This window comes from Micropterus dolomieu, linkage group LG20 (genome assembly GCF_021292245.1).
Source record: "Micropterus dolomieu isolate WLL.071019.BEF.003 ecotype Adirondacks linkage group LG20, ASM2129224v1, whole genome shotgun sequence".
Lineage (NCBI taxonomy): Eukaryota > Metazoa > Chordata > Actinopteri > Centrarchiformes > Centrarchidae > Micropterus > Micropterus dolomieu.
Window position 1 is genome coordinate 3,943,901 of NC_060169.1, and position 18,495 is coordinate 3,962,395.

Here is an 18,495-nt window from a genome sequence, read left to right on the forward strand (position 1 = left end):
TCCAGTCTGTCAAATCCTAATCTGCGCTACGTCAGTACTGTAATCTACTGCACTGCAATGGAAAGTGTGACAACAAAGAGCTTTAAATAGACCAGCAGGTAGGTGAGCAAAGGGTGGAAACAATGACCGCTTACAGTATTTAAAGATGTGTGTAGTTCTAGAGAGGTGTGGAAACATCTCTCGGTGGAATCAGGTCCTTTCTAAATAATCAGATTCAGGGAAATTACATAATGATCTTTGTAACCTAATCATACATTTAGAGAAAATGTATCTTTATTTTTCCCCGTTTCCCATTACAAGCTTCAAACGTCATTAAGATTGTTATAGGGCAGGAAGATTGAGTGAATGTGTGTCAGGATTAATGTGTGGAAAGTTTCCTCCAGTTTTGTGCTTGATTGCGGATTGTGGGAATTCCAAGTTTCCAAAGAGGCTGGAAGGAGGTGATGTATTCAGCCCTTCATGTCTTTCTTTTTGTCCAGTTTGACAGCAGGATCAATAAAAAATTTGATACGATTTAATTTTCTAAAAAATGAACAGTGCATTCATGAACTGTTTTGTCTGAAACAGAATAATGTGTCTAGTGTTGGCTGTCTGAATATGAACTACATCCACAATCTCCACGAGTTTGATGTTCACCAAAATTCGAAGGGCATTAGAAAAAAATACTGTCTTAGTTCAGGAGGAACATGTTCGGTGAGGTAAACTCTGCAGCACTGACCCGTTGTGTATGAGCGCTCTAAAGTCCTGACTGGACTTCACGTCTATGAGGAAGATCGCCATCATCAGGTAGAAACAGGAAGTGCCAAAGCAGACTCTGTAGACCGCTGAGTAGCCCACCAGCATCTCACAGTGGCCTCCGCCATGCGCCTGGTCACACACCATGTTGAAGAAAGGCACCTGAAACACACACACACACACACACACACATACATACACACTGTATTTTATCACTGCATCTATGTGTGTGTGTGTGTGTGTGTCTCTTAATCTGGGGGAAGATTTCAGAAGCTGCTTACGTGTTTTGGTAACATTTGATCAAACTGATTTTTTATGAGTTATCCTAATCTTTGTACAGCAATTGTAAGTTACTTTGGACAAAAGCGTCAGCTAAATGAATACATGTAATGTAATGTAACATGGCAGAGAGCGGGGTTTGAAAAAAGGTCCTCGGCTGTGGTCGGAGAAGTACTCAGAACTTAAGTAGCAATACCACAGTGTACTCTCTTACAAGTAAAAGTCCTGCATTTGAATTTTTACTACTAAAAATACTAGTAATCATTATGCAGCATTTCAAAATGTATCATTAAAATAATAATTATTTATGCATTATTATGTTCATCACTTTAAAGTTGCAGCTGGTAAAGGTGTAGCTAATTTTAACAAATGTATATACTGCCCTGCTGTTTAGTCCATAATAATGCATCATAATTAATTATATTCTGTATTACTAATCTGTAAAGTCACTAATAACTACATCTGTCAAATAAATGTAGTGGAGTAAAAAGTAAAACATTTGCCTCTGAGATGTAGAGGAGTAGAAGCATAAAGTTCCATAACATAGAAAAACATAAATGCATAAATAAATTTTGTAAATAAGCACATCACTTGAGTAAATTTATTCAGCTACTTTCCACACACGAACCGCAGATATCACAAGGACGCCACATTAGTGACTTAATAGGTTTGGGGTCTATAAGGATGGCAGATTTCAACTTTAGGGCCTCATGACCAATTTCATGACCAGTTTCCTGCTTACTCCAGTTGTGTTTGAGTTATCTGTGTCAGGATCTTTGCAACGAATGATTACACAGGTCTCTTGTTCAGTTGCCAGTTGCGCAAGAGGAGATTAATGGTTGTTATGGTTATATTTCAGTTGATTTTTTTTTCATTTGTGGTCATGTTTGTTTTACCAATTTACAAACATGTCATGGAGCATAAGATCCAGAACTCACATTTTCCCTGACGAGCTCTGAGACGGTGCGGGACAGCATGAGGCAGGAGACGGCGCAGCTCATGATGTGGAAGAGGGTGTACATGACCCGCGTGCTGGTGGAGGACTTGACTGGAGGACAGAAGGCACAGCAGAGGGAGCAGGGAGCCGGTCCACAGCAACAGCATAACTGAGGAGGAGGACGAAGGCAGTTCAGCATCCACACAAACACAACACACAGTCTAACAACCTAAAAGGAAACACATCCTTGACAGAAGAGGGTAAAGGGTGGAGGTCTGATATGTTCATCCATGAGGCAAATCGATACATTTTTCTTGGGAAAAAAAGGAGCAAAACTTTACTTTCAGTGCTTGAGACTATGAGGTTGACCATCAATTTTACACTGGACACGCAAAGATGACATTTAACAACACGGATCTATGTTAACAAGTTCTGAAATGTTGTTGGATTTAATACAATGGACACATGCATGCAAAAAAGTGTATTGCCTGTTGCAGAAAGTTAGTCATCTAACAATCCCATGTGATGTATGAGGTAAGATGTAGTGACAGAGGTCAATTTATAATATGATACCATAAATGGTGACAAATAAAAGGAAAACCCAACATAAAGTGTCTTAGGGAGGTGCTTCTAAAACAGCTTCAGTCTCTGGACTCTATAGGAAGGATTAACGGCATTCTTCCAGATAGATATTCCTTCATTTAGTGTTGTTTTTATGATGGTGGTGGAGAACACTATCTAAATGTTGACCCCACAGAGTTCAGCATATGATTCACATCACTGTCATACTCACTAAAACCATTCAGTGAGCACTCCCGTTACCTGTCCTGTTTCTCCACTCATTCATTCGTATGCAATGCCTGTTTAAATCATTGTTACCTTCTGTAAAACATCACTATTTAGTATTGACTAGACTCCAGGAAGAATAGTTGTTGCCAATGTAACAACTAATGATGATCTAAATGAGCAATAAACAAGAAATTATCTGAATTTGTCTCAACCTTAAGAAATAAACAGGGATCCGCAGTGATCTGCCTGTTTACCTGTGCTCACTCTGCCCATGCACTCATTGTGCATATACTGTATCTGTGTTTTGAGGGAGTGTCTAAAGGGAGTTTTTTTGTTTGGATACTTCCATAGGCAGAAGAAGAGAGAGCTCCAGTATACGTAATTTTATTTTGTGGTAAGGTTTATTTAGATTCAGTGTTTCTGTCCTACATCAGGTAAAACTGTCTACTTTCAAAATCTATCTGTCTCTTACTAGTTTCTCCAACGTTGCCTACCCCAGCTTTAATGCAATACTGACATGCCCATCTGTCCACTGGAAGATTTTTTTTGTTCGTTCTAATTGTTCCTGCTGTCCCTATCTACTGGCTGCAAAGAAATCCCTTCCCTTCTCTTCCCCTTGATTTTAACCCACGCTCCCTCTCTAAAATGACTTCAGTGAAAGTGATAAAGTCCTTGTCTGAATAAAAATGCATTCTGAAAGATAGCGCAAGATAGTCTTAAAAAATATAGGACGGCTCTCCGTAATGCCACAGTAGCCTGTTACTCATCATTAATGGAGGAAAAAAAAGAACAACCCCAGGTTAGTTTTCAGCACTGTGGCCTGACAGGGCTCTATTGAGCCATGTTTTCCAATAGCCCCCATAGTAAAAACTTCATGAGCTTCTTTCTAATATACACCATTGACCATCACATCCTATTACAGAGACTGGAACATTTAATTGGCATTAAAGGAACCTCTCTAAGATGGTTCAAATCCTGTCTATCAGATCGATCTCAGTTTGTAGATGTTAACGCCAAAGTTAGTCACAGAGGTCCATAAGGTTCTGTGTGATTCTATACACCTTGTGCTTTTCAGGCAATATTATTAAGAAACTAAAGATGATACTGTATTTATCAATCAAGGACTATAAACAACCTAGATGCCCTGCAATTTTCTGATGTTCAGCTCAGACAAAACTGGTTATTGTACTTGTTTGTACTGTGCTGGCCTCAAACACCTCTGAGACGCATTATCGAAAGCTATAGTCACTCATGGCCTTGTCCTGGCTTCCAGCACCACCGTGAAGAATCTTGGAGTTATCCTTGATCAAGATTTGCCCTCCCACATAAAACAAACTTCAAGGACCGCCTTTCTTCTACCACGTAACATTGCCAAAATCTGGCACATCCTGTCTCAAAATTATGCAGAAGCTAGTCCACACATTTGTTACTTCTAGGCTGGAGCACTAGCCCCATCTCTCTCTCTCAACCCAATGTTTTGGTGCAGATGGCAAACCCACCCTGAGTCTAGGTTCTGCTAGAAGTTTCTACCTGTTGAAAGCGACGTTTTGGTCCAGCCACTGTTGCCAGGTGCTTGCTCATGGTGGGAATTGTTAGGTCTCTGTAAATAATATTACAAAGAGTACGGTCTACACCTGCTCTATATGAAAAGTGCAACGAAATAACCTCTGTTATGAATTGGCACTAGCCTATTTAAATAAATAAAACTAAATTGAGTCAAGGAATTCAAACTCAAGCTGCCTGAAGACTTTTGGATGTCAGTGTATCAGACAACTTACAATGTCAGAGTGTTTGGCAGCATGGCATTTGGTAGCAGATAATCTAATGTCATCTGCGGCATCTGGCTGGTTCTGATTCTGATAAATCAGGGCTGTGGACGGCTGGACGTAAGCCCATCACCGCTGATCCTGAACTAAATCTAAGGAGGCAAAACCTGCACTCACATCTGTCTGATGCTTCTGCAAACTCTGCAGATTACAGTCTCGAGGTCTGTCTGCATTATCAGGGCCACAACCTTATGTATGAGAGCGGGAGAGGACAAATGGACAAAAATCCTTCTTGGACAAATGTGTAGCCTGAGAACTATTGTCTCCATACTGCACTGTATGATTTATGAATTCATGCAGTCAATGCTAACGCAGTAAAACCAGATATGTCACGTGCAAGTCATAATCTGATGGATAATACAGAGAAGATTATCCAACATCGTCCCATTGAAGGAGACTGAATAAAAATAGGGCTTCAATCATGCACAGTAGTTCAAAAATTATTTGACCCTCTAACAGATGAAACTTGATTGAAGGGATGATTTGCAAACATTTTGCAATTGACTGCTCACACTGCTGCAATGCATTAGATGCTTCAGCATCTTCCTCAAGTCATTTTTGTTAGAAATTGGTCCTCACCCCGCTTCTCAAAAACTTTAGATTCACGCTGTCAAGAGGAGAACACTTGCGTGTTTGGTGACGCTGTGACCTTTCGTCTGTTTTTGACTATCTTTATATTTACTTATGACTAAATAAATATGTCGTTTTAGATTTTGTTTGCTCCTTGTTGCCTTTGCTGTTAGTTGCTTAGGGTTTTTCTGTCAAGCACTTTGTAACTTTGTTAATAAAACTGCTGCACAAAAATAGTTTGATCAGTTATTATCTGCACTCTGACTATTTTGTTTGTAACAGGAAAGAGAAGCCAATTTCTTTGGAAGTTTCTATTGTGACTGCAGATATCATCACAACTACCAATTCACCCAGCAAATCAGAAAATGACCTACTTTCTAAGCGAAAAGGCTGCTGCCAATATCACTCACCATGTGGGTGACTTAAAAAAAAGATTAAATACATGAGATTTTGTTGGAGGCACTATGTAGATCAGTTGGTGCTTAATTTGTATGCTTCCAACCTAAGACAAATCATTGATTATTCAACCTTTGAGTTTAAAGATGCCATCCTTAATCTTGTTTTTAATCTTCTTTTTTTCTTATCTCCCATTTATATCGGTGAATGTGTACTGTAGATGTAGGAGGTCAATGATGTGAATGTCTATTTTGTTAAAAAAAAAAATTATTTTCTGCAGACTGAACAAACTGGTTTGAAAAAGGGAAAAAGTACAAAACTGCATTTTTAGAAAAGGTGTAACTTTATTAAGCCATCTTTTTGTAGAGACAGCTAGGTGTTGTATGACCGCCTACATGTCTGTCCTCTGGCCTAGTTTATGGTTTAAAATACAGGATTAATAGTCACTGAGTTAAGTTGCTGCAGTACGCAAGGGGGCTCAAATCTGGTATAAACACAGAATATTCACACTGATTAAAAAAATAGTTGTTGAGTCCAAATAATACAGTGGAAAATACAGAATATTCAGGCCAAACAGCAGTGTTTTGGGTCTGAACCGTATGGGAACACTTAATGAGCATAGCATCCTTCTTTTTTTTTCTTTAGGAGGTGAGACAGCATTGTACAAGTTCATAAAAATGCACAAGACTGCCTTTTCAAATCAGGAATGATACTGTATATAAGTTCCAGAAACTCGGACCAAGACAAGTTGTTTGTTTGTAGATGCTTATAGGATCTCCTGCATATTTCCAGGTATCCAAGAAGCTAATCTGAGAGCTAATCCTGCATGAATCACATACTTAATGCACCAGTGATCTACATTTACCTTTCATCATATACAGCAGTGACTTTGTGTGCAATTTTTTAGTTACTGATTTATGAGACAGTAAATTAATTTGGGTTGAAACAGGAATTCCATTGTAAGTAATAAACGCACATTATTTTATCTTAAAGGACATTTTCAGTAAGTTAAAGGTGTATTATTTATGGGATTTACATAATATATATTTTTAAATAAATGTAAATTCTGTTTAATAATTAGTTTTTCTGTTTTCGTTTTGTACTTTAACTACGTGGTTACAGAACAGTTGTAAATTTGCAGAACAGCGGCCACTGTGGCCACAAGTGGTACGTCATAGGATAAGGTCACATGGGATTTCCCTCCATTTCCCATGATTCACATCCCTGAAGACATCATCATTAGGTGACCTGAAACAGTGCTAGAAGAATGGGATCACATGCAGGAAACAATAAATATGTTTCACAGACAGGTATTGGTTGTTTATTTTTTGTTTTACTTTTGTGATAAAACTAATGAAAGTTTTGTCCAAGACATTTAAAACATAGTGTAACAGTGGCACAAATACAAGTCCGTCTTTCAGTAGTTACATACATTTGATTTAAAGGATCAGGCTGCTGATATTCTGCATTTTTTTTATTGCCAATAAATCCAATACAAGGAATTGATTCCTGTAAGGGCACAGTGTTGCTTAAGCTAGATGCTTACATCAGTATGCTAACATGCTTACATCAGCATGCTAACATGCTCACGATGTTAGCATTTTTAATATTCTGATGTTAAACAGCTGTAATGTTTACCATGGTCAGCATCTTAGTGTAGCATGTTAGCATGCTATGAAAATTTGAAAATTACCGTTAAGCAAAAGTCTAGCTGAAGTTGACGGAATGAATTCATTTTGCAGGTTTTTGGTTACAAACCAAGCATTTTTGACCTGATGATGGTACTAGATAACCATTCACTGCATCACCAGAGTTATTACAATTCATCCTGAGGTGAGTTTGAACGTCTGAACCAAATTTCATGACATTCCGCAGAATAGTTGTTGAGATATTTCACTCAAAACCAAACATGTGAACCTCATGGTGACGCTAGAGGAAAGTCAGGGGATCACCAAAGTTAGTAGGGTTCATCTTCTGGAGATCATGAATGTCTGAATAAAATTTCATGGCAATTCATCCAACAGTTGTTGAAATATTTCAGTCTGGACCAAAGGGGCAGATGGACCACTGATAGACTGACATTTCCATCCACACCACAGCTAACAAATATTGTGAGTATCTTCTTCCTCTGAGCCACAGAGCTCCATTATTGACCAGAAACTTTTAGAAACACATCCGTGAGTCACACTGTTGCACACATTCCTTCATCACCATGAACACACACTGTAGTTTATTTTGACTCCCACATACACCGTCCTGCTGCCCCAAATATTCACTAGATCGCCACATGTGGATTCATCCACTGCTGAAAATAGTCCCCAACAAATTTATTCCCTCCTGTTTGAGTAATGTTTGCTAAAACCTGCAGTGGCCAGCTGGTTTAGGAAATTACCAAGAATTTTTTTGTGCCATAAATGGTAGGGAAGTTAAAAAGTAGAGACGGACTAACAGATTGTTGGTTTTGTTCTTTTTGCCATACTACAAGTTATACGAGTGTTTTCATCACTATCACAGTTACTTAAATACTAGCAACCCTTTAACAAAACTTGGACAAACAACTCTTTCAAATCACTCACAAATCACAATTTCTGAGAGGTGGTGAAACTAAGACTGAAACTAAGAGGTAAAACACTGTGCAGCAATACATTTTCTACAGTGTTATATTTTCTTACTCAGAGCTGAATGCTTTTGATTCACATCCTGAAATCCCAAATTATATTTTCATGTCCCTTTGTAGCTTTACAGATGCTCCATGTACATATCCATACTGACTATACTTCACTCTTAACGAATTGCATTTGACTAAATACTGCTTTAATCACTCCGCAGCCCAAAATATAGACTTTTTAGAGAAATTTAAGAGAAAAAAGTTTCCAGTGGAGCAACACCCGAAACTAAGGCCCCCAAGAACATCTCTCTGACAAACCTTCAACAAAAAGAACATTGTAAACCTCAGAAAGGCAGGATTTATAGCTGAATTAGATTGTGCAGATGTTCCTGGTGTTTTGACAAACCCACCAGTGAAAGTTCAAACATGAAAATCAACATGCCTAGAGACAAAATTTATGTGGTCAACACAGGAGTGGAACATCATAACTAAGTACATGTGCTGAAGTACATTTTTGAGCTGCTTTTAGTACCTGGGTCCTTCCCAAGTATTGCTGTATCTCTAAACTTCTACTCCACTGCATTTGTTATTATGAATATATTATATAATTAATATAGTTATTGTTTTCATTATAGTTACTTTGCAGATTCATATTTCACTTACAAAATATGATGCCTTATTATAGATTCAACTTTCCAAAAGCATTTTTAAAAATAGATTCACTTTCGACACACGTACAACATTAAAATAATGTGTCAACCCATTTGACAGATGCTTACATGTTTACGCATAAGTGATAATAATCCAGTAATGTAAAATGTAATAATATTACACTTTTTTTTGTATAAAAAGTAATTTAGGTGTATTTTTCTGATAATACTATTGCATGGATGTGGAGAATTTCTACACCAGTATTACTACTTTTATTTCAAGAACATATCTGAATACTTCTTCCACCACTAAGTAAATATTTTGAAAAGAAAAGCCTCGCAATATTTCTGTAGCTTTTGAAACAATTAATTCCCTCAACCAGTATTGTTGTTGATAAATACAAATTAGCTTTTGTCTTACAATCAGTAACTAATCTGACAATGAACAAAACACAAGCGCTTCAAACTCCAGCTGCAGTCACTGCCTCCTGTGCTGCTGCTCATCAGCTCTCACCTGATAGGCCACCATGTTGAGGAAGTAGTTGTAGACACCGCTGTGGTTCATCCCCTGAGTGGCCGACATTGTGCCTCTAAACTGCTTTTCGTCGGCCACCACAACTCTACATTTGGCCATGAAGTTCCAGCACAAACAGGTTTTCTCAGCGTGCCTGCAAAGATGGCATCCTCACATCCTCAGAGAGGCCAGAACATAACTCCCTCTAACAGGCCTGTTAGAAAATGAAAATAAAAAGTAAAACCACAAAGTCCAGCAGGTTGTCCCTACGTGCTCCTTATGCTGGATTAGCAGTAAATCTAGTCTGACTGGGCTCCCTGCAGCCGAGAGCCTCAGCATGAGCGCCGGTTCACTTGCTCTCAGTCCAGCCTCACAGGGGAATAAGTTGTTTTTTTGCCCATATCCTGCGTGCTTGGCTCTGCGGCTGTGTTGGGTGCTGCCAGAAAAGAGGGAGAGGTGGTAGCGAATGCCCGGTGCCCTCCCTCATCCTCCCCCCGTCCTACCCGCTCAGATTAAGCAAAGAGTGTGTGAGGGGAGGAGGGAGTGAGAAGGAGGAGGAAGAGGAGGACAGGGACCATGTGTCAATCCCATCTGTCCCTCCCTTCCCTTCCCCCAGCACCGCACCCACCAGTACAATGGGATCGGGCAATACTTGCGTTTAATCCAGATTTACAAAATTAAAAAATTACCCCGTGTGTGATTTCTAGATGCTGATGCCTGACACCTAAAAGCCTCCCACCTACAAACCCCCCACCCTTAGCCCTTGTCCAAGTCTGAGTCAGTGTGCCACTCACAAAAAGAGGCCAGGTCCATAATCCTAACAAATTATCACGACTGCTGTACGACCCAGAAACACTGAAGTGGGACTGACTGGACGCAGGGCTGTGTGTGATGGTATCAACAAAGACAGGGTGCATTAGTAGATGTGCTTACAGCTTAATACTAAACAGGCCAACGGATTTTATGGGGCACTAATGGAAGGCAGAAAAGGCATCAGACACAGCATACAAATTTAGTTGCAACTAATATTTTAGTTTTCAAATTATTTGCATTTCTAATTTCCTATTATCATAAAAGGTATGTTAGTAACATTCACTTTTTCCCATCAAATTTAGAGGTCCACTATTTTAGGGATTAGTTGAAAACATTGGGAACTAATAATGTAATTTATCATTAATATGACTTATTTCTGCAAACATACCTGCTGCTCAGAAATGTTTGTTTTGAACATTTTCTGTGCAAAGCAATACATTTTGAAACTCTTGTCAAGTGTCAATGTCAATATTCCAAACAGATGATATAGGCTTTTATACAAAAATAACGCTATGTATAACCCTAATGACCCTAAATTGTCCTTAGGTGTGAGCGTGACTGGTTGTGTGTTCAGGGTGTACCCCGCCCTTTGCCCGATTGCGGGGGTGTACGCAGGATAAGTGGTTGACGATGGATGGAAATAAACATAAATATTGCAGTTTCTATATGTCCATAATTGTTGTGATGATCCCCAAGATTCATCATTTTGTTTGATTTGGTGACACCTTAATTGATTAACTGTTGTTGCTTAGACGTTTTTCAGTTGTTGTCAGCACCATTTGTTGACAGGCAGTAGGAACACTGAGGTTGTTTTCTGTGCGGCACAGCAGCAGTGAAATGAAGCTATGTGTCTGGTAGCTGTTAAAAAGCGCTGAGTGCATGAGGAGAGAGTCAGATTAGATTTGGGTTAGTGTGCAGGGCGGAGCGCCAGGTTAATCCTGTCGTTGTTCAGCCCTCCTCTCAGTCAGGATGACCTTCACCAGCCCAGACAGGACATTAATAGCTGTTACACTCTCTGAGACGCCACAGACGGGCGGCACTGAGCCAGAGGCTGTCCAATCAAACACTGCACTGCATCTCACCTAGCAACACACCTGTTGAATTTAGATTACTCGCTTCCAGTGGTGGGAGTACTTTTACTCAAGTGCCACTTCATGCCACTTTCTACTTGAGGTTGAGATATGGAGTGTTGGTTGAACAAAAAAAGCATTTTGATGGTGTCACTTCGGCTCTGGTTAATTGTGACAGCATTTTACACTATTTTCTGAATTTTTACAATCTATACAAAGTCAATTGATTAATGGAGAAATTAATCAGCAGATTATCCTGAGTGAAGATAATCATTAGTTGCGGTCTGACACTAAATAGTTCAAAATGAGCATGAGGAATAAAAACCTAATGATTTTGATTACACTCATATACTTAAGAGACATTTTAAATGCAGAAAATTTTTACAAAAAATTGTTATTTGGGGTATTAGTTGTTTTACTTAAGGATAAAGGATCTGAATACTTCCTCCACCACTGCTCACTTCAGTGAACAACAGGTCCACAACCTTTAACCGAATGCACCAACCGATTTCCAATCAGAAGCAACAAGGGCTTCTTTTTTTAAAATCAGATATTAAACAGTTCTCTAAATTGAGCTCTCAAATTAATATTTCTTTATAATTGTGTATGTAGTTTATGGCGCATGGCAAAAGGCCTCATGTCAACTCAGTTTAATTTTATTAAACCCGTCCAAATAGTCAATGCTTTAAAACTTATAAAACTCCAAACTATATTTCACATTAGCCACTTGGGCTAAAATAATTTGTTGATGAGAAAAGAAATGGCTAACGCATGTTTCTTTTAAAGCAAATTGTGATTCATCAATACATACTACCTACATCTGACACATACAGAAGAATTTCAAAATTTTAGATACAATTTTATAAAATATTATTATTATTATTATTAAAATACATGAAAAACACAAATATGTGTTAAGTATTACATAGCATAATATATCACATACTGAATTTCTGCAATGGAAACATTTCTTAAAACGTCAGTAAAATTTTATTATGAATACTTATACTACTTATACTAATACTAATACTGTGGGGCTTTCTAATCTACAGGCTGACTTTATTAACATTTACATGTGTCTAAAAAATTAATCTTATTATGTATGGCATGTTGTATTTGTATTATTTGGTTTGGTAGGGTAGGGTTTCTGTAAAGAAACTACTCAAAATGACGACACATTCAGAGAAGAGAAAAGCAGTGTAGAATTAACCTCAAAGAGCAAGAAGCAACGTGCAAACAAGTGATGACAGAAAGGATGGAGGAGTCAATTGTATTTGTAAAACACTAACATACACAGGTCCATTCGTGTGCATTACAGCAAAACATTTTTAATCCATTCCACTTCAACCTTATCAGTACACATTATTATTACTACTATATATTCATAACACTTGTGTCATATACTGTAAAATATTGTACATGTTTTCACATTCCTATTTATATTTTTATATATACTTTTATATACTACTTATAAACTTTCTATTATTATTTATATTCCTGTAATGCCTTTGTGTGCAAAGTGAGCAACTGTTCCCCTCAGGGACCAATAAAGAATATCTGATTCTGATTTACGGCCTAGGAAACAAACCGTAATACTATGAAATCAATGCTATACTGTACTGGCAGCCAGTGAAGTGTTTTCAGTACAGGTGTAATTAACTTTGTCACATTTGGCTGCTGTCATGCTCGTCTGCAGCGTAACTTCTTTAGTAGGATAAGATGTTTTTAGACCTTTACATGCACGTAAAAAAAAAAGAAGTCTGTGCCAAAACTTGTGCTGTAATTCTTGAGAAGAGCCACAGTCTGTCCAGGTTCACTTTCTAGGAACTGAGTAACTAACAAGTGGTTAAATAAGAGGAAATGTCAGCTTGGTGCAGACTCAGCTAAGAGGCTTGGACTTACAAACCCAGTGAATGGAGACTCTCTGAACCTTCAAGCAAATCAACAGTTGTAGGATTATCAGTCTGAGGAGCTGATGACGGCAGAGAAGCAGCTAGGAGTACAAGGCGTGTGCAGAGGAACCACTTCCCCTACCATCCACAACAACAACAACAAACAACAACAGCTAGAAACACACTGTCACATATTATTTCATATTCATTTAATCAGCTGTCACAACCAAACTTTCTTTCACGTGTGTGCTATTTAACTTCTGTCAAGGGAAGAATTCTTAGTCATGCTAGCAGCTCATGGGATGGCAGTGTCAGTCTGTCGGTCCACTGCTGTGGCCCAAACTGACACATCTCAACAACTACTGGATTTATTGCCAGAGATTGCAGAGATTGATGGACACATGAGGATGCGTCCTACTGACCTTGGTTATCACCTGACTTTTCATCTAGCACCACCATGAAGTTGACAAACCAGAAATGTAGGGATTAAGAAAGTCCCCACAAGTTTAAAAACAACCATTATTTCACATAATATCCTTAATCTCACTTTGGATTATTCCCTCCAGGTTGAGCGGGTGTAAACCACTAAATCGCTGTGATAAACATGTGTTGCTCTGAGCGGCCCGGCATTCCTGGGGGCCCCTTTCACTCTCAGATAATTGCTGCTGCCTTGTGGGAGAGGAGGAAGTGCCAAAGAGAACAAACAAAAGCAAATAAGCGGATGCAAATCGCCGCTTGAGTGAAAGCGCTCAATCTATGGTTTCAACAGGCTTGCGCAATTATGGTTGGCTGAAATCCATGCTTGTTTACAAGAAAGGACAAGAAAGATTATCCATTCATTATTCGTTTAGGACTCTTTTTGAGGTGTTTTTGAACAGGATTGTTTTTTAAACATGTTTTTAAGGCAGGTAAATAAAAAACTGGGTATGTAAATGACTCACACGTAATTACAAGTAGTAAGAATTGTCCTTTCCATAGAAACACAATGTACCCATTCATAACTGTGGCATGACTGAGTGCACAACCTGCTCATATTCTGAGGAATTCCAGTGATGCCAGACTAGTAAAATAGTCCAGAAAGAACAACTGGATGCATGACAGATAAAAGACTGATAGTAATGAATTGGAAGGACACAGATCAGCTGAAAGAGGGACTGTGACTTCAAACATTCATAGAGCTGCATCTAATCTTTCTGAAGTTTATATTGTTGTGTAAGGTCAACTCCCCAAGCAACATAAACACTCCATGTTTCCTTAATTGATTACTCTATTGGATTGATGGCTTCTCAGTAGGATATACATAAGCCCACCATTTTATATGTACAAGAGTGTGAATTGTGGCATTGTGTCCACGCTTCTCTGCGATTCCGGGGCAGTTACCCACCCAAAAACCCCATAATGACGGTGTCTTCTGCTGCCATCAGGCAAACGATACAGGACTCTCAAAACAAGAACAAACAGACTAAAAAACAGTTTCTATTCCACAGTAACCAGTGCATTAAATGCTGCCAAAAATAACTCACAAATGCTGTGTACACTGTCACTTTACTTAAGTTACTAAGGCTTGTGCAATATTGCTGAATGAATGTCTGAGTAGCTCTGTTGTCTTTTATGTGTTTATATATTTTATGACCTTGTCTGCACTTAATTATTATTATTATTATTATAATTGTCCAAGAAGTAAGTGTTACCCTGGTTTAAGAAAAACTCTTTCACATGTTCGTCCAAACATTTTTGTGTGATTGCCCTTGTTACCCCTTGCTTATTTTTTCTTCTTTTTCTTATTCTTTTCCACCCTAAGAGATATCTTTAATGCTTTGATCATCTCACCATGAAACAAATGTCTCACCTGAGCCCGGAAGCAGCGTCCTGACATCTCGTCCCTGAGTCCTGAGGCTACGAGAGCTCCGAAAAGTCAGACAGTCGTCAGTCATACAGCAGGATGAAGGGGTTGGTGTGATGACAGCGACGTCTCTCCGGCCCCGGTGCCATTCCTCCATCTATTCCTGACCATATACATCTCTTGAAGAATGAACCAGGTAAACCAGAGAGCACTGAAGTGGTTTTCAGTCCTGCTCAGGGTTGAAGCCGTGAGCAGGTTTCTCTTTCCTATAATCTGATTATTGGTAGGTGGATAGATAAAGCTCAAGCACAAGAAAGAGCTAGAAAGTCTGCAGACACAGGAAATCTGTTTCAGTGGTTGAAGGGCTATTTGTACTGAAGTACAAGTAAACCTCTTATAAGAGACAGGAATAGATCAAGGAGGAGCACATTGAGTTAGTTAAAAGTCCACTTTTTTCTCATCATCTCTCAGACAATAACAAGACAGTAGATCAATCTGATTAATCAGACATATACACAATATGTGTCTTAAACTTGCTGATTAACATGGGATCAAATCAGAAATTAAGGCCTTGACTTCAGGTGAAAAAAGAAAGTAAGTAATTCTCTCGACTGACAATAAATGAACAATATTTTGTAGTTCAGAACAAAGATTATTGTAGGTTTATAGTTTAATAATTGTAATTCTAATGTAATTCTAACTCACAAAATGCACTTTCAACTCCTGGAAATACATCATGTCCCGCTGTCCTCAATGAATTGGGAGTATTTGGTGGATTTTCCCAAAAGTATGTTGCGTAAAGTTGCTGATAAAGTAAAGTAGTTGCAAGGAAACGTATGAGAAATATTCCTGTACTTCTGAAAAAACACTTATCCAACTTCTTGTTTTTTTTAAAGTAGGCAATAAGTGTGTATTTGGATTCTTCAGATTTTGTGCATATTACATCAAGTAGTAGTTTACATTAATTTTAGTATGGCATGAAAATAAACTTACTGAAGAGTACTGAAATTCACCTAACTTTTTTTTTTATTGTCAAAGATACACAAGGCTCAATTACCAATCAAAGCCCCAGAGACAGAGCCCCAATTTCACTGTGTGTAAATTGGTTTGTGTTATATTAATTTCCAATTTGTCAGGGAGTTTGCACCACTACAAGCCTAATCTTGTGTCAGTGTCTTGTGTAGGGGCTCTGTGTCAGAATCTACCTTTAAGATCTTTATTATTTCAGTTTATAATGTGCTCACATGGTGTAGATTCATAAATAAAAATGTTGCATTTAATTAACCAAACGACTACTTGACACACAAAAAACCTGGAGTCAGTTTAGTATTATTCCAGTATTGGAGTACTGGTTAGTTTCTGGGACTCTTGACCGCTGCGTGCTCTTTACGTTGGAGATGAAAGCATACATGCAGAGTGCAAAAGCAATCCAGCCATAGAGATCCATTGTCATTTCATGATAATGTTAATCTAATTAATTTATGTAGACTATTTTATCAGTTTGTGCATCTCCAGAGACGTTGGCATCTCTCATTGCATTTTGATACAATGAAGGTAAACACTGTAGATCAACCATACTGTAAGCTTCTACAAGTACAGTCTCACGGCTGAATGTACAGTGTAGATCTGATGTATCTGTCCATGTTGGCCTACATTTTGAAGACCTTAACTGTGGTACACTATAGTTTTCATCAACTAGTGTAAGGATGAAAAGCTTGAATTACACATACTTATACATCACATAAGCATGAGAACGTGGACATTCAGCAATGAGGCAGGAGACACACCTGAGTTTGTCAGTTTGTTGTTTTCACTACAAAAACTGAGCTCTCAGAAACAAGGAAAAAAGGGAAATATTACTTAAAATAATTAAGTAATAATTATCTGCCAACAGAACAAGAACATTTCACTTGCTACTTAAGTACAAAAAAACTTGAAACAAGTGAAATTCTCTAACATAAAAGCCGTCTCGTAAGAAGAAATATCTTGCCGGCCAAAAAACAAATATATTTTGCCTTCAATTAAGATAATTAATCGTACTTAGATTTTAGTTTTTTCAGTGTTGCTGTCACACCACATCCTGTTATACATCTTGCACAATCACAACCAATACGTGAATTCATGGCATGAAAAATTTGGGTATCTTGGCCAGAGACGTTTCTTTTTTTGCTATCATAAAAGGTTCACCCGATGTCAGCTGGGATTGGCTCCAGCCCCCCGCGACCCTATATATCTCTTCATGGAGAGACAAGTATGTACCACAGACAAATAGAAGAAGTGGCTGATGTCAAGAAATCCTACCAGTGGCTGGAAAAGGCTGGACTAAAGGACAGCACAGAAGCACTAATCATGGCGGCACAAGAACAGGCACTCAGTACAAGATCAATAGAGGCGGGGGTCTATCACACCAGGCAGGATGCCCCTGAGACAGTACAGCACATAACAGCAGGGTGTAAGATGCTGACAGGAAGTGCGTACATGGAACGCCATAACCAGGTAGCTGGCATAGTGTACAGGAACATCTGGCATGAGTATGGGCTGGAAGTCCCAAGGTCAAAATGGAAGACGCCTCCTAAGGTAGTTGAGAATGACCGAGCTAAGATCCTGCGGGACTTCAAGATCCAGACTGACAAACTGGTGATGGCAAACCAACCAGACATCGTGTTGATCGACAAACAGCAGAAGAAGCCTGCAGTGATAGATGTGGCGATCCCAAGCGACAGCAACATCAAGAAGAAGGAACACGAGAAGCTTGAGAAATACCAAGGGCTGAAAGAGGAGCTAGAAAAGATGTGGAAAGTAAGAGCAACAGTGGTGCCGGTGATAATCGGAGCACTGGGGGCCGTGACCCCCAAACTGGGAGAGTGGCTACAGCAGATTCCAGGTGAAACATCAGAGGTTTCTGTCCAGAAGAGTGCTGTCCTAAGAACAGCTAAGATCTGGTAGAGGACCCGTGCTTGAGGATGACACATTCCACCCCGCAAGGAGGGTGAGAGGGAAAATTTTTATATAATAATAATAATAATAATAATCCTTATTTGTAGAGCACTTTTCAAAAACAAGTTACAAAGTGCTTTAACAAGTGTAAAGAATAATACAAAAAAAAGATAAGAGCATGAAAATTTAATATAAAATTAGTAAAATACAAAAAAATAAAAGGGATAAAATAAAGTCAAATAAGATCGGGAAAAGCTCTCCTATAAAAGTATGTTTTAAGAAGGGACTTAAAAGAGTTCACTGACTCAGCCGACCTGATTTCCTCGGGCAGGCTGTTCCAGAGCCTCGGGGCCCTGACAGCAAACGCTCTGTCCCCTTTAGTTTTCAGTCGAGACTCTGGAACAGACAACAGACCTCTGCCCGAGGATCTCAAGGTACGTGCTGGTGCGTATGGGACTAAAAGGTCAGAAATATAACAAGGCGAGAGGCCATGAAGAGCTTTAAAAGTGATCAATAGAATTTTAAAGTCAATTCTAAAACATACTGGGAGCCAGTGTAATGAAGCTAAAATAGGAGTAATGTGGTCATATTTCTTTGTTCTGGTTAAAAGCCTGGCAGCTGAGTTCTGGACAGTCT

General features: G+C 38.8%; 1 protein-coding gene across 2 annotated transcripts in view; it reads right to left on the bottom strand.

The window, feature by feature from the left end:
• serinc4 (serine incorporator 4) overlaps positions 1–15,006 on the bottom strand; it is a 28,414-nt gene extending 13,408 nt beyond the window's left edge. The window contains exons 1-3 of one of the 2 annotated variants that reach the window (XM_046032338.1): positions 14,929–15,006; positions 1,953–2,120; positions 719–897 (exon numbers count right to left, since the gene is read on the bottom strand). In XM_046032338.1, the coding sequence (XP_045888294.1) occupies positions 719–897; positions 1,953–2,120; positions 14,929–14,955 (374 nt within the window). In that variant the 5' untranslated portion in view covers positions 14,956–15,006. Of the gene's footprint in view, positions 1–718; positions 898–1,952; positions 2,121–9,304; positions 9,745–14,928 lie in introns of those variants that run through there. The other variant, XM_046032337.1, reaches the window with a different exon arrangement.
• Between the last annotated feature and the right edge of the window lie 3,489 nt (positions 15,007–18,495).